This window comes from Canis aureus, chromosome 5 (genome assembly GCF_053574225.1).
Source record: "Canis aureus isolate CA01 chromosome 5, VMU_Caureus_v.1.0, whole genome shotgun sequence".
In the NCBI taxonomy this organism is placed as follows: Eukaryota; Metazoa; Chordata; class Mammalia; order Carnivora; family Canidae; genus Canis; species Canis aureus.
The window spans coordinates 77,450,893-77,465,942 of NC_135615.1; the positions used below are offsets into that span (position 1 = coordinate 77,450,893).

General features: G+C 54.9%; 1 protein-coding gene across 1 annotated transcript; it reads right to left on the minus strand.

The window, feature by feature from the left end:
- Positions 1-6,642: 6,642 nt before the first annotated feature.
- On the minus strand, positions 6,643-11,758 carry C1QB (complement C1q B chain). The gene is made up of 3 exons (XM_077899206.1): positions 11,600-11,758; positions 8,532-8,732; positions 6,643-7,363 (listed from the first exon to the last, which is right to left on the minus strand). The coding sequence occupies exons 2-3, from the start codon at positions 8,707-8,709 to the stop codon at positions 6,789-6,791; spliced, it is 753 nt and encodes a 250-aa protein (XP_077755332.1). The 5' UTR covers positions 8,710-8,732; positions 11,600-11,758; the 3' UTR covers positions 6,643-6,788.
- Positions 11,759-15,050: the final 3,292 nt, after the last annotated feature.

Genomic DNA, 15,050 nt, shown 5'->3' on the forward strand with positions numbered 1-15,050 from the left:
GGGATCTGTGACGCACAGCAGGTGCTCGTGCGCCACAATCTGCTTCTCTTCCCCTCGTTCTGCTGTGGCCTCGTTTATGTCGTCCCCGCTCCCCAGGTGCTGTAAGAGCTCATGGGGACAACACATGACCAGAGGGCCAGGTGAGAAGATGCTGTGACAGGCTGCAGGAAGCCTGGGTGGAGGAGGCTGGAAGATCTAGAACGGAAGGGAGGAAGGAGGCTCTCAAGAAACTCTGTTCCACGCGGACCTGCACGCTCGTGGCTGGCGCGTCTCTCTGGAGCGCCCGCGAGCCTCACTTCTTTGCTGCGTCATCGGGGAGTAAGCCGTAGCCTCTGTGCACCTGAGTGGGGGCGACAGCGCCCGTGTCGGGTGGGGGGTGGTTGCGAGAATTAAATGACCTCCATGACCTCAGTTATGTTTCTCCCTGCCTGCCTTTGTTTACCGTGCAAATGCCAAACCTTCACATCGAAATTGCCCCAAGGGCCTAGGAAATATTATTACACGGCCTCTCCTTCTAGGCAGGACATCATGTTTGTTTGTTTGTTTGTTTGTTTATTTATTTATTTTTTATTTATTGGGAGAGACGGGGGTAGGGGCAGAGGGAGAGAGAGAATCTTAAGCAGGTACCACGCTCAGTGCAGAGCCTGATGCAGGGATCCATCTCACGACCCCGAGATCATGACTTGAGCTGAGACCAAGAGTCAGATGCTTATCCGACTGAGCCACCCAGGTGCCCCAGGAGGGACGTGATTTTGGCATTCCTTCCATTTTGCCTTTCTTCCTTCCATTGAACTATTTCCTTAGCATACATTATGCATATCTGTCTGTAGGCACTGCACCCTCTGGAGTAAGAAAGATTCAATCAATAAACAAATCCACGGGATGCCTGGGTGGCTCAGTGGTTGGGCGTCTGCCTTTGGCCCAGGGCGTGATCCCAGGAGGTTGGATCGAGTCCAGCATCGGGCTTCCCATGGGGACCCTGCTTCTCCCTCTGCCTGTGTCTCTGCCTTTCTCTCTGTGTCTCTCATGAATAAATAAATAAAATCTTAAAAAAAAAAATGAATCCGTCCACCCATGCTTTCCTTCATTCATCTGATAAACATGAATCTTCTGGGCTCCCTGGACTGTGGCATGTCCCTGTCTGGCCTCCTTTGTTCCCACCTGGGTCCTCGCTGTGTTCTGTGTAGGTGGGGCTGCTGGGTATAGGTGAGGTATGATGGGGCACTTGGCCACAGCTTCCTCCCCCATCCTGACCCTGTCAGAGCTCTTCTCCCTTGTGACATCCTTAGGTGTCCCCTAAGTTTCTGGTCAGTAGGTGTGGGGTGGGCCTGAGAATCTGTGTCTGTCCCAAGCAAGTCCGATGCTGCTGATCTAGTTAACCCCCCTCTTTCTAGGGGGAACTCTGAGCCTCAGAGAAGGGTAGCGACTCATCTCAGGCCACACAGCAAGTCAGGTTCTTAGCCAGCCTAGAACTGGGAGCTCTTGACTTGCCATCCAGGGGATTGCATCTGCCAGGTCCCCTCGCTGTGGGTGTCCCTCCCTGGGTGGGCCCTGCTGGATTTCTTGAACAAACACCCGCTTTTCTCCTGCATCTGGCCAACAGGGTTGTCTATGAGAATGCCTCCTGGCTACGTGCAAAAATAAACGCAGCTTGCAGCTTGCTCTATGAGGAGGGCATGGGTTTGTGTGTGTGTTGGGTGGGGGCAGTTGAAGGCAGGGCACCTGGTGTCCTGTCGTCAGCAGGAGACTGGAGAGGCGTGGATGTGGAGGAGAAATGGGGTGAGGCCGCAGTGCCCAGAGCAAGGGGTGCTCGGGGGCAGGAAACTGACTGCCTATCCTTCTTCCTTTCCTTTGTCTGCTCCCTGGCCCAGCCCTAGCTACCTCCAGAGTGCTCCCTGGGCCAGCCCTGGGCCACCTCCAGAGTACTCCCTGGCTCAGCCCCAGCCACCTCAGTGTGCTCCCTGGCGTAGCCCTGGCCACCTCCATAGTGCTCCCTGGCTCAGTGGCATCGACACGTCCCCTCTCCCAGCTTGTTAGAAAAGCGAACTCTCAGGCCCCACCCTAGGCCTCCTGAATCAGAATACGCATTTTACCAAGACTCCAGGTGCATATTGAAGTGTGAGGAGCCCTGCCCCTCCAGCACCTCAATTCTAATTACAACCCACCAGTGGCTGTGGTGGATTCTTGTGGAGGACTTCCCGTGTGCCATGGGCTTTGCACATAGAATCTCACTTAACTCTCTTCAGCTTTTTGGGGTGGATATGATTATCACCCTCATGTTACAGATGAGGAAACTATAACCCAGAGAGGTTAAGTGATTAGCTGGAGAACACAGAGCCTATCCTATAAGTGCAGAGGTGGGATTTAAATACAGCTTCTCGGGGCAGCCCGGGTAGCTCAGCGGTTTAGTGCCGCCTTCAGTCCAGGGTGTGATCCTGGAGTCCCTGGATGGAGTCCCACGCCGGGCTCCCTGTGTGGAGCCTGCTTCTCCCTCTACCTGTGTCTCTGTCTCTCTGTGTCTTTCATGAATAAATAAAATCTTTAAATAAAATAAAATAAAGCTTTAAAAAATGAAAAAAAAATACAGCTTCTCTGTCCTTCCAATTCCCGAGCCCCCAGGCTTTCCTTCTTTGCTGCATTCCTCATCTTGTATGTGTTCCAATGGATAAGAAGTCTGTCCCCCCTTCCTCCCTCAGCCCCATATAGCCCACGGGCTTCTGTGGACAGACATGAGGTTACTCGTGGTCACACTTTCGGAATCATTAGCTCAGCCTTTACATGCGGGGGGGTGGGATGGGGTGGAGAGAGCCCCCTGCGTTGGAGTCTCAAACACGAAGTGCAGATTCCCAGGTTCCTCCAGATTCTACAGAATCAGAACCTCTGTGATGGGGCCTAGACACCAGCAAGCCTCCAGGGGATTTCATTTTCCTACAATTGGAGATCCAGGGCCTCAGATCACTCAGGGCAGGGATGGCAATGCCCGTTTTATAGTCGAGAGCAACGAGAGACTTTCCGTCCATGCCCCAAGATTGGAGCTCTGCAGACCAGCCTAATGGAAGGAGCTCGTGGGTTCAAGTTTCCCCTCCTCTTCTTCTGCATCCAGAACCATACCCAGGTCTGCAGCAGGTTGGCAAATCTAGCCCACAGATTGTGTGCAGCTTGCTACCTAAGAATGGCTTTTACAGCTCCAAATGGATGAAGAGAAATCAAAAGAAAAAATGTTTGTGACACGTGAAAGGAGTGTAAGACTCTCATGCCAATGTCCATAAAGATTGATTGGAACATAGCCATTCTCGTTTATTTATATATTGTCTCTGGTTATTTCCAGGCATCGAGCAGGCCTGAGTAGCTGCAGCACAGACTGGATGGCCCCACAAAGCCTGAAACTGTTCCTGTGTGCCTCTTTACAGAAAAAGTTTGGCAACCCCTGATCTACAGCAGTAATTCTCACACTTTCGCTCTCTCAAAATCACCTGTGGGGCTGGAGAAACGCAGACTGCAGGGCCTCATCCCTGGAGTCTGAGTCGTCCAGCCCGGGGTTCGAGAATCTGCATTTCTGATACGTTCCCCACTGATACCGAGGCTGGAACCACGCTTTGAGGTCACCAGGTCTTCAAAGCTGACCCTCAGACCCACCTCGGAAGCTCATAGCCCAGGCTGGTAGTGGGGTGGGCTTGCGGAGTAGAGAGAGAGAGGAAGGTGGAGCTCCCACCATCCAGGCCCCACCTCACCCACCCGTCCAGCGGCCCCTCTTTCAGGCTGTCCTTCTTGTGGTGTCTGCTCCCCCCTGGCGGCAGCGAGCCTGGAGCTGGCCTAAGCGCCCACCCCTGCATTTGGAAACACACTTCAAAGCTTTCAACGTTTGCACATCCTTGCCCTTAGGGAGTCCACTTCGAGGAATTTAATCTGAGAGAAAATCAAGGATGCATGTCAGGATGCTCATGGCTATCTTGTTTGTAAGAGAGGAAAATGGGGGCAGTCCCTTGACATGGTCACACATCTGGTAAGAAGCCCAGGCAGAACTTGAACTTGGGTCTGCCTGATTCAAGAGCTCGTGCCCTTAACTGCTACCCCGCACAGCCCCTCGGGATGCTTCCCGCCTGCTGTGGCAGAGCAGTGACCAGGAGCATGACCTCTGGAGCTCAGTTGTCTCGCGTTGAATCCTGGTTCTATTACTAACTGTGCGATGTTGGGCAAGTCACTTAACTGCTCTGTGCCTCGGTGTTCCCATCTGTGAAAGGGGAACATAACTGTAAAGGTTACAAGAGTTAACATGAGTGCTCAGAGCTGTGCACCGTGTGAGCTATTATTATTGTCATTCAGCCCCCACCTGCCGTTTTCTTTGCCCTTTACCCTCCTTTCCTCTTCTTTTTTTTTTTCTTTAAAGATTTTATTTATTTATTCATGAGAGACACACAGAGAGAGAGGCAGAGACATAGACAGAGGGAGAAGCAGGCTCCATGCAGGGAGCCCGACGTGGGACTTGATCCCAGGTCTCCAGGATCACGCCCCGGTCCGAAGGCGGGGCTAAACTGCTGAGCCACGGGGGCTGCCCCTCCTTTCCTCTTCTTACCTGGCTCAAAGCATCATGGGCCACCAGGAGGGGCACACTGGTCAGGATCAACTGGGGCAGAAGTGGCACCGGAGCCAGGAGGAGGCAGACATTCAGCAGAGCCTGCCCATGCTGCTCTGAGATCTGCCTCCACCTGCAGGCCCAGGCCTCGGGTCTGGCCAACAGGGGACAGAACTGAACACGGGGACCGCTGGGTTACATAGGATCTAAATCCTAGACCTTCCCCTCCCTGAGCCTCAGTGTTCTTATCTAGGGAATGGGAGCAAGAAGATTAAAGCAGTGGTTTGTGAAGTATGGTCCTGAGCGGCAACAGGACAGGGCAGCTGGGAAGAAATATTAATTCTGGGAAGCACTCCTGGGGGACTCTGATGCTCCTGCAGCTTGAGAGCTGCTCCCTAGGCCCGTTGTGACTAGTACAGGAGAAACGCTTGCAGAAGGTGAGCTCGGGCCTTATGAGCTGCTGTCATTGCTATAGGCTTGCTCCTTCCTGTCCTGTGTCCTTGGCCAGTTAGGTGCTGTGTCCTTACGGAGCGGCTACTGTGCATATCGGGCGCTGTGGGTGTGGGGGTGGGCAGGGTAAGGAGCTCGCCGCCTAGCTGGGCAGATGGACTGGGCACGAGTGAGAAGCAGATGCAGGTTGTGTGTGCTCAGCCCCACACAGGTGAGGAATGGGGTGGGGAGGTCAGAGGAGCGAGAAGAGTGAGGGCAGGGAGGGCTCCGCCGCAGGGAGGTGATGTGGCCTGAGTGGGGCTGTGTAGGACGGTAAGGGAGGCGGAGCAGAAGGGAACTGTGAGCATAAGGGCACGGAGCTGGGAACCCTCCGGGGGGGTTCAACGGTTGGACATCTGCCTTCAGCTCAGGGTGTGATCCTGGAGACCCGGGACTGAATCCCACATCGGGCTCCCTGCGGGGGGGCTGCTTCTCCCTCTGCCTGTGTCCCTGCCTCTCTGTGCGTCTCTCATGAATAAATAAATAAAATCTTTAAAAAGGGGGTAGGGGGCACCAAGCTGGGGCAGCACGGGGTTGGCCTGACAGGTAGAGGGCCTGGTGGTCCCCAGTGGAGATAGTCTTTGTCCAGGAGGGGTAGGGGTGGGACTGGACGGCCAGACTCACGGGCTGGGACTCTACCCAGTTGTCAGGGGAACCACGGAAGGTTATTGAGCAAGGGAGTGACATTTTTGTTCTAACTGGATGGCCGAGCATGTGCGGCCAGGAAGGTTTTGGGGTGGGGGGAGTGTGAGGAGAATCAGGAGGGGTAGGGTCTTTGTTTCAGGGTCAGTTAGGTCATTGCGGGAGGACCCTTTGATCCCTTGGGTGGGGGTATGTGACGTTATAAGCAGAAAACCTCTGTAAGTGGGGTGCCTGGGTGACTCAGTCAGTGAAGTGTCCTACTCTTGATTTCGGCTCAGGTCATGATCTCAGGGTTGTGGGATCGAGCCCTGCGTCAGGCTTTGCGCTCAGCGTGGAGTCTGCGGGAGATTCTCTCTCTCTCCTCTCTCTCTCTCTCTCTTTCACTCTGCCTCTGCCCCTCCCCTGCTTGCATGCTTGCTCTCGCTCTCTCTTTCTTTTCTTTTTTTTCTCTCTCTCTCTCAATTAAATAAATGAATCTTAAAAAAAAGAAGACGAGAAAACCTCTGTAGTGGCTGGCCTCAATAGTGCTGCCTTGAAAGAGATCTTGGGTCATCAGTGGGTAGACCCAGTTCTGCTTGTGGGGTGGAGGATGATCCCTTCCTCCCTCCCTCTGATCCTCAGTTTTCTCCTCTGTAAACTGGGCGCAGGGCAACCTATCTCCCAGGATGACTGTGAGGCTTAATGAGAGAATAGAAGGGTCTAGTCCAGTGCTCCGGGCATAGGAGGTGCTCGATAGATGGTGCTCCCTTCCCATCTCCCACTGTGTGGCAGGCACAGAGCTGGGCACAGAGCCTGACTCTCCAGTCGCCTCCCATCAGATAGACTTTCTGTTTTCAGAGGTCATTCATTCATTCATTCATTCAACCAGCATTCAAGCAGCATTTCTGAGCACCTACCGTGTGCCAGGTGTTGGGACACAGAGTTGGATTAGACCGCTGTCCTTGGGCCTTGAAGAGTTTATTTACTCATTCACTCAGCAACATCTGTGGAGCCCTACTGTGTGCTTTGGCCGGGTGTGGGTGGTGTTGGGGGTAAAGTGAGCATTGCTGGGGGGGTGGGGGAGGAAGGGATTCAGCCCCACAGCTCAGGCCTCTGCATCCGGGAAGAGCAGGAAGCCGGAGAAGATGCTATTGGCACCTTCCATGCCCAGCAGGGAGTTCTTGTCTGTGGCCTGCAGGTAGACGTTCTCCCCCTGGCTCAGCTTGAGGACCACACTGCCCGTGGTGACCTGGAAGGTGTTCTGGACGTAGTCGCAGAAGGTGACCACCTTCTGCATGCGCTCCCGGCCCCGCATGACGTTCACGCACAGGTTCCCTCTGGAGCTGGCGTGGTAGGCGAAGTAGTAAATGCCGGGCACGTTGCAGGTGAACTTGCCGCTGCGGGGTTCGTAGTTGCGGTTCTCGTTGGTGACTATGTGGTCGAAGCGGATGGTCTGGTCCCGCCGCAGGGGGATGTTGATGGTCCTCATGGCGGAGAAGGCGATCTTCTGGGTGGCCTTATAGTCTCCCGATTCACCCTTGGCACCGCGGGCTCCGGGGGGACCTGGGGAACCTTTAGGGCCCACGGGGCCCTTGGGGCCTACTTTGCCTGGTGTCCCAGGAATCCCTGGGTCTCCCTTCTCCCCAAACTCGCCGTGGTCTCCAGCCAGCCCTGGCAGCCCTGGAAAAGGGGAGACAAGAGAAATGACGGGTCAGAGATTCCTGAAAGCCAAAGGAAAGAGCCCTGGGCTGGGAGGCCGGGAGCCTGGCCGTGTGACCTCTGACACGTCCCTGCTCCTGTCTGGGCCTCAGGGAAAAGGAGGTGGGGGGGTCTCCTTCCAGCCCCACTTTCTGAGTCTGTGATGTGCCTGGCTGCAATGGGACGTGCACGGACTGACGCCCGGGCGTGGACAGCAGCGTCTCCCTAGGAAAGGTGCTGGGCCTGCCCTCCTCACCAGCTCACAGAGGCTCCCTGGTTCCGGCCTGGAGCTCGATACTGAATCCTTGGCACTCGTGTCATCCCTCTACTCCCCGGCCCAGGGCAGACAGCTCTAATCAATCCCGGCATCCTTTCCTGCGGAGCCTGCAGGTGGGCCCTGGAACCTTCTCACGGCCACTCCCGGCAGCCGCTCCCCCTCTGTTGGGCACAGTGTGGGAACAGACGTCTTCTCCAGTGAGGTAGCGGAGTATGGGGCTGGGAGCGTGGGCCCAGGGGACAGAGATGTACTTCTCCTGCTGCACCTGCCATGGTTAGTCCTGCCTACCTCGACGGAGTCACATTCTCCGGGGCTCAGCTTCCTCCTCTGGAAAATGGGGATGAGGCTATTTTGCAGGATCGTGACGATTACATGTGATTTAAGTGAGGACAGGGCTTGGTTTGGGTTAAATGAACATTTTACAGGGAGGCGTCTCTGTGGGAAGTCTCATTTGAACCCTGTGACAACCCCACAAAGTATCTGCCTGCATTTTATAGGTGAGGAGACCCCATTTCAGAGAGGGGAAGCCACCCCCAGCCGGGGGGTGCAGTCTGGGGCTGCATGCCTGCAGTTGTGCTCTCTCTCTACCTGGAGTTGGGGGTGAGAGAGCCATGGTCTGGTCTCGGCCTCAACATTTACTGGGCTTCCTTGGGCTAGCCAGTAGCTTTTCTGGACATCAGTGTTCCTGGCTGTAAAATGGGAATCAGAATTCTCTCTGTGTAAAGCCATCGTGGGGTGGAGGGGGCTTGGCAGGCGGAAGGATTTGCTAGTGCTCTTGCCATCTCTCTATCTCTCGGGTAGGCAGCGATGACCAGGAGGTAGGAGGTAGTGCCTCGCTCAAAGGCACAAGCGAATCCCCAAAGCCTGCAGTACCTTTCTCTCCCTTTGTCCCCGGGGTCCCGGGTGTGCCATCAGTGCCTGGTGCCCCGGGGATGCCCGGGATGCCAGGGATGGCGGGGTGTCCGGTACAGCTCTGGGCCCAGGAGACCTCGAGCAGACCCAGGAGCAGCGGCAGCAGCAGTGCCAGAATGCCGCCCCTCGGGGTCTTCATCACCGCCCTGTCTCAGCCACCTCCTGCGGGAGGACAAGAAGACAGAACAGGTTACTACCATGGAGACTCCTAGCATTTGTTCAGTCATTCATTCTCCCATTCATATGTTCACTGAGCGTGTCCTAGCCACCAGACCAGGCCCTGCGCTGGGTCCTGCGTCCACGGAGCTGGCGGTCCAGGGGCAGGGGGACATACAAGTCATAAACAGGTCAACCTACAAGTAAGTGGAGGTACTTAGAGATTGTGCAGAGTGCTCTGTAGGAAACGCAGGGGTGCCTGGAGCGAGAGGGAGAGTAACGGGGGGTTCAGGGGGTGGTGGATGGTTTTTCTGGGGTGGAGTGGGGTGGACAGCATCTCTGAGAAGTGCTGTTAAGGCTGAGACTTGTAGGTACAGACCTGGAGCAAGAATATTTGGAGAGGAAAGGAAATGGGGGCAAAGGCCCAGAGGCAGGACTGCCTGGAGGACCCGGTGTCAAGGACCTGGTGGGGGTCCAGTGTAGCCAGAGGGGAGTGAGAGGTCAGAGGAATGGGAGGTCAATGCTGTGGTTCTCGGGCTTTGGGTTTTCTTGCAAGTGTTCTCATTCCTGAGAGTGTCTGAATTCGGGGTGCTTGTGCTCTTCCCACAGCGGGCCACTTTACATCCTCACAGCAGCCCTGCTCCACTGTTGTAAAAAATTGAGGCAACAGGAGTGCCTGGTGGCGCAGTCCGTGAGGCGCCTGACTCTTGGTTTCAGCTCAGGTCATGATCTCGGGGTCGTGAGATCGAGCCTGGTGTCTACGTGTCAGCACGTAGAGTCTGTTTGGGATCCTCTCTCCTTCTCCCTCTGTCTCTCCCACTCATGCTCACCCTCTCTCTGTCTTTCTAAAATAAAATAAATAAATCTTTTTAAAAAATTGAGGTGACATTCACATAATATAAATTTAACCTAAAGCATTTATCTTTGCATGAGTCTCAGTTTCCCCTCTTCCTGGAGGTTTTACAGGATGGTGGATTGGACAACTTCAATAATCCATATGCGTTGGGCACTCAGCCAGGCTCTGGAACACACATACATGTGCCACTATCTCATTTAATGTGGTCCTTACCATAGCCCCCCAGTCAAGCACCCTGCTCTATCCTTCTACAGGTGGGGAAGCGGGGTATTCGAGAGGGCGGGGCTCCCATCAAGGTCACATGGCCGCCTTGTGGCTGGGATGCCAACCCACGTCCACTGGATCTTGTAACTCACAGGATGTTCTGTTAAGAGGCTGCTGAGCCTGGTGGTTCAAACGTGGGCTTTGGGGCCAGACAGCCTGACAGGGGCTAAGGTAGCGCTGGGTGCAGGCCAGTGCTCAGGGGAGGGGGCTGCCATCTGAACTGCTCCTGCTGCTGTCGCTGCCTAGCAGACGGTGTGTCAGAGGCAGTGGTGAGAGGACCCCCTCCCCTGCCCCGGTGTCAGAAGGATGGCAACACAGCCAAGGCCCAGATCAGGCCTCTGCCCATTCCCGGTGAGGGCCTCAGGCAAGTCACTCCTGTCTGGCACATTTCCCCTTCCAGGAAATGGGGATCATACTCATCTCTGCCGTGTAGGCTCGGGGGGAGGATGGAGGAGTGAGGGCCTGGCGTATTGGAAGTGCTAAATGAATATTAGCTATTTTTGTATTGTCCCCATCATCCAAGAATCCCCAAGCTTTGGGATATGACAGAGGATGGTCGGAAAAGTAGAGCAGGATCGAGCCTCTTTGGGAGACGGGGCTCAAGAGAGAGGAGGTCTCAGGCGGGTGCAGCCGGGGGGTGGGAGAGCTGTAACCAAGGGGTGGGGCTGGGTGGGAGCAGAGGGTCCAGACCAACAATGAGATTCGGGCTTCCTAGGGAAGCAGGAAGTGGGGTGGGGGAGTGGGAAGGTCCAGGTTCTGGCCCATCTCAGGGGCCACTGAGTCTCAGATTTGGGCAAGGACCTAGGACTCATCTGGTCTGACCCCTGCCCTCGCCACCCGTCACCACCGCTGGCCTCGCTCCTCACATCTCTCCCGGGTGACCAGCCCTCCCATCTCCTTCCAGCCCTGTCAGTCCCTTCCCACCCCCACCGCCCAACTTGGAGTCAGGCCAACCGGACTTCCAACATCCCCTCAGCCACCACCTCGCTGCATGACCTCAGGCAAGTGCCTTAACCTCTCTGAGCCTCTTCAGCAAAAGGTCACTTCCACCTGTCGGGGCTGCCAGAGGATTAGAGGAGACGGAGTCTCAGAGGAATAAGGTTTCTTGTGTGGTGTCTCTGATCTCACCCCCTCTGGTACGAACATGATCGGGTTCACTCAGGGCTAACTCATGACCGATCACAACTCCACCTACAAGTCAAATTAGTTGCTTGAAAGAGCCAGGCTGGGCTTTCTCAGCAGCCCGAGAGGAAATGAGAGAAGGCAGGTGTTGGAGAAATGCTGGGCTGGGTGGAGGGGGACCTGCCTCTGCCAAATCTTGAACTAGGTGGTTTGCTAGGCACCGGGAGAGCCTGATCCCCTTCGGGGCTCCCTAGTGACCCTAAGAGCTTCTGTTATCTCCAGAGAGGGTGTAGGTGGAGGGAGGTTATGTGACTTGCCCCAGGTCACCAGCATCTAAGAGACTCAGGCAGCACTCAGCTTGGGTCTTGGTGACTCCAAAGCCCTTATGTTGGTGGCTCCCATCTTAGGCTGCCTCCCATCACCTGGGGCCCTGGAGAGCAGTGGACTCCCCAAGCGTACCCCCAGGGGGTTTGGTTCCCCAGGTCTAGGAGTGGGCCCTGGGGATCCGCACTGTCAATCGCCCCAGCTGGCTCTGAGGCAGGGGACACAAGGGCTACCCTTCAGAAATCATCACCCTTGGCCATATTGGTCCTGCAGGCCCGTCCCCCCGGGGGCCGAGCCCCATCCTCACCTGGGAACCTGGCGTCCGGTGATGCCGCTGGGCTGGGCAGCAGTGGGACCCGGAGCCAGGAGCCTGCTGCTCTCAGCTCAAAGCGGAAGTTCCATTCCCCAGAGACAGGAAGGGCCTTCCTCTGACGGCCCCCTCCCCTGGGCCCAGCGGGATGGCCACCCCCTCCGCTCTTAGCCCATCCAGGCAGTTTCAGGTCCCATTTTTGCAATTGGAGGGGTTTACTGTAAGTGAGGAGGGTAGGTGGCCAGTTTGGTTTCGCCAGCTCAGCAGCCGTTGGGGGAACAGGCTGTCCTGGGAGCCTGCCCACAGCTGGTGGCTTGCATGCCAAGGCCCCTGGCCGTGTGACCCCCTTACAGCAGACATGGGTGTTCCTCACTGAGATGAGAACATGGCTGGCTTGTTGCCTGAGCACTGGATTTGGAGTCAGAAATTGTGATTCATGTTCTGGCCCTGCCGCTCGTCAGAGGTTGATTCCTGAGGTCTCGAAGGGGGATCTAAATTTTCTCAGCCAAGAGGGCCCAAGGGAGCCCCAATTTCCTCTGCTAGATGATGGGACTGTAATCACCCTTGCTCTATAGATGGCACAGAGCACTGGGGGGCTCATTTGGGATCGTGGAGGAGAAAGTGGAAGGTAAACCATAAAGTATATTGCACACGATACTCGTTACTATCACGCCATGTCCAAGGCTTCCCTTTTCTGGGCTCATCTTTTCTGCCTTCTTCCCATTCTATACTTCTGCTCTGGCCTTGTTCTCAAAAAATTATCTAATAATGAATTTTAAATGTGGTCATTATTTATTTATAGCCCTTCCTCTGCTTGCAGCAGGGCTCAAAGCCGGTGACAATAATGGGCATAGGCAGGGGCTTATTGCTTGTTGATCCTGGAATCACACCAAGTCAGGGCTGGAGAGGGCCTTGGAGGTCACCCTGCTTATTCCCCTCACCTTACATATGGGAAACTGAGGCACAGAGGGAGAAAGTCATCACTGAGCAAATATTTATCATGCGCCTCGCTGTGCTAGGTGCTGGAGACAGAGCCACAAGCAAATCACGGCTCCTGTCCCCATGGAGAGCTCCTTCTACTGGGGGAGACTGGTGTTAAACACTGAATGATACACTGGTTTCATGGCTTCTATGATAAATGTCAGAAAAGAGAGGGGATTAGGGACCCCCGGGTGGCTCAGTCGGTTGAGCGTCGGACTCTTGGTTTCGGCTCAGGTTGTGATGTCACAGAGAGTGGAGTCGAGCCCCACCTCGGGCTCCGTGCTCAGCGGGGAGTCTGCTTCTCCCCTGCTCTCTCTCCCTCTGCCCCTCCACGCTCTCTCATGCTCTCTCTCTCTAAAATGAATAAATAAATTTTAAAAAAGAAGAAAAAAGAGGGGACTGTGGGAGCCCACACCTCATACAAGTGGCACTGTGGGACTGAGGGCCAGGCGTCCCTGGCACCAGGCTATCAGGCGGCCTGCTGAGGCTGCATCCAAGGTGATGTGATGGCCCTCGCAGGGATGCTGGCCCAGCCAGTGCCAGGAGCTGCCAGGAAGGCCCTGCTTGACATCTGTGCTTGGAGACAGAAAATCTTTGGGCTTGTGGATGCTGATTGTTGGAAAAAAGGGTTACCTGCAGCAGGTATTAGGGAAAGAAGAGACCAGTTTGGTAAAACCCAAGGGTCTCTGGGCTCTGTCAATTTTACAGTCCCTCAGCCTGGATGTAGAGGGGAAGGCAATGGATTCTGAGCCAGGAGAAGGATGGAGCTCTGTACCACTTAGTCTCTGTACCTATAAAATTGTAAATTTGGGGGCACCTCAGTGGCTCAGTGGTTGAGCGTCTGCCTTCGGCTCAGGTCGTGATCCCGGGGTCCAGGGATCGAGTCCTGCATCGGGCTCCCTACATGGAGCCTGCTTCTCCCTCTGCCTACATCTCTGACTTTCTGTGTCTCTCATAAATACATGCATAAATAAATACATAAATAAATACATACATAAATAAAACCTTTAAAAAAATTGTAAATTCATATGTTGCAGGTCCAGTGTTCTTCTGAGGGTTCCCAAGGGCCACCTGGGCCCGGGCTTCTAATTCTTTGGTGGCTGATGGCAATGAGAAAAGGTGAGCTTGAATTTGAGGTTCAAGGAGACAGCTTGAGACTAAGAGCAGGAAGCAGCCGGGAGGGGAGGATGGACATGGGCTTGGGAATCAGCCTCTCCCAAGTTTGAACCCCAGCCTTGCCTTTGTCTGGCTATGTGGCCTTAGGCACATTTACTGGCCTGTTTCCCCATATATGAATGGAGGTCATGGGTTGGGAGGGGAGCCAGTGAGGTAGTAACCTGGTACGTCCAGGGCCCAGCCTCTGGCAGACTCCCATGCAAACCTGGGGACAGTGTTACATAAACGAGGTGAAGACTGAGTTCTTGGATCCCGGATGCACGGGAACCATGCCTGGATCAGGGACCAGGAGCAGAGGGAGTCTCTGGGCCTCGGCCCCTGAGTAGGAGCCAGCTGGTCTCCATGCCTTGCCTCCCTGATACAGAGGGGATGATCCCTACCAAGGGAGGGAGAAAGAACACAAAGATTTTGTGGTCCGAAAGGGACTCCTTGAGGCTTGGGATGTCTTCTTCTTCTTTTTTTTTTTTTTTTTTAAGATTTTATTCACTTATTTTATTCGAGGTGGGGAGCAGCAGAGGGAGAGAGAATCTCAGGCAGACTCAAGCCACCCCTTGGGATGTCTTATTCTTGTTCCTGTCCCACCCCCACTCCTCCTCACCTGTCCGTCCCCCCTTAGAAGCCCTCACCGGCATCCCCTCAGCCCAGCAGACAAGCTGGCATTTCAAAGGCCCGTCTCTCCCGACAAAGAGGACAACAAGGAAACAATTATGGAAAATAAAAATGGCACAAAAATTGTCGTTTCCAAAGTACAGGTTTCTGATCTGACACTGTGGCCTACATAAACGGTGTATTGATTTTTTAAACAAAAGAGAAATGAGAAGAAAGATGTATCACTTGAGGCACTGCTGGGCGGACTGCTAAGTGGTTGGTGGGGGACAGCCGTGAAGGGAGTGGCCCCGTGACCTGGCCCTGGCCCTGCCAGAGGTGCCCCGGGGAACCAGGCTGGGTTCCCAGGCCCTTGCCTCTGCTCCCACTGTGTGTGTGTGTGTGTGTGTGTGTCTAGCCCTCCTTCCTCCCTCCCCGGCCCACCTCCCACATCCCTACTATGTGCCAGGTATGTATCAAAGTGGCCCCGGCCTCAGGGATGCTCACCCAGCGGGGCAGACGTGTCAGCCAGTTAGAGCAGGAAAGCCAACTGGAGGACCACGTACTTTGACTTCACCAGGCAAACCTCCCACCCACCCACAGCCCTGTCCTCCCCAAACTTCTGTGAAAACAGCTTTGGTTCCAGAAAGCTGTTTTTTGTTTGCTTGCTTTGTACATAAATCTGCAGATGATTTTGTTTTACGGC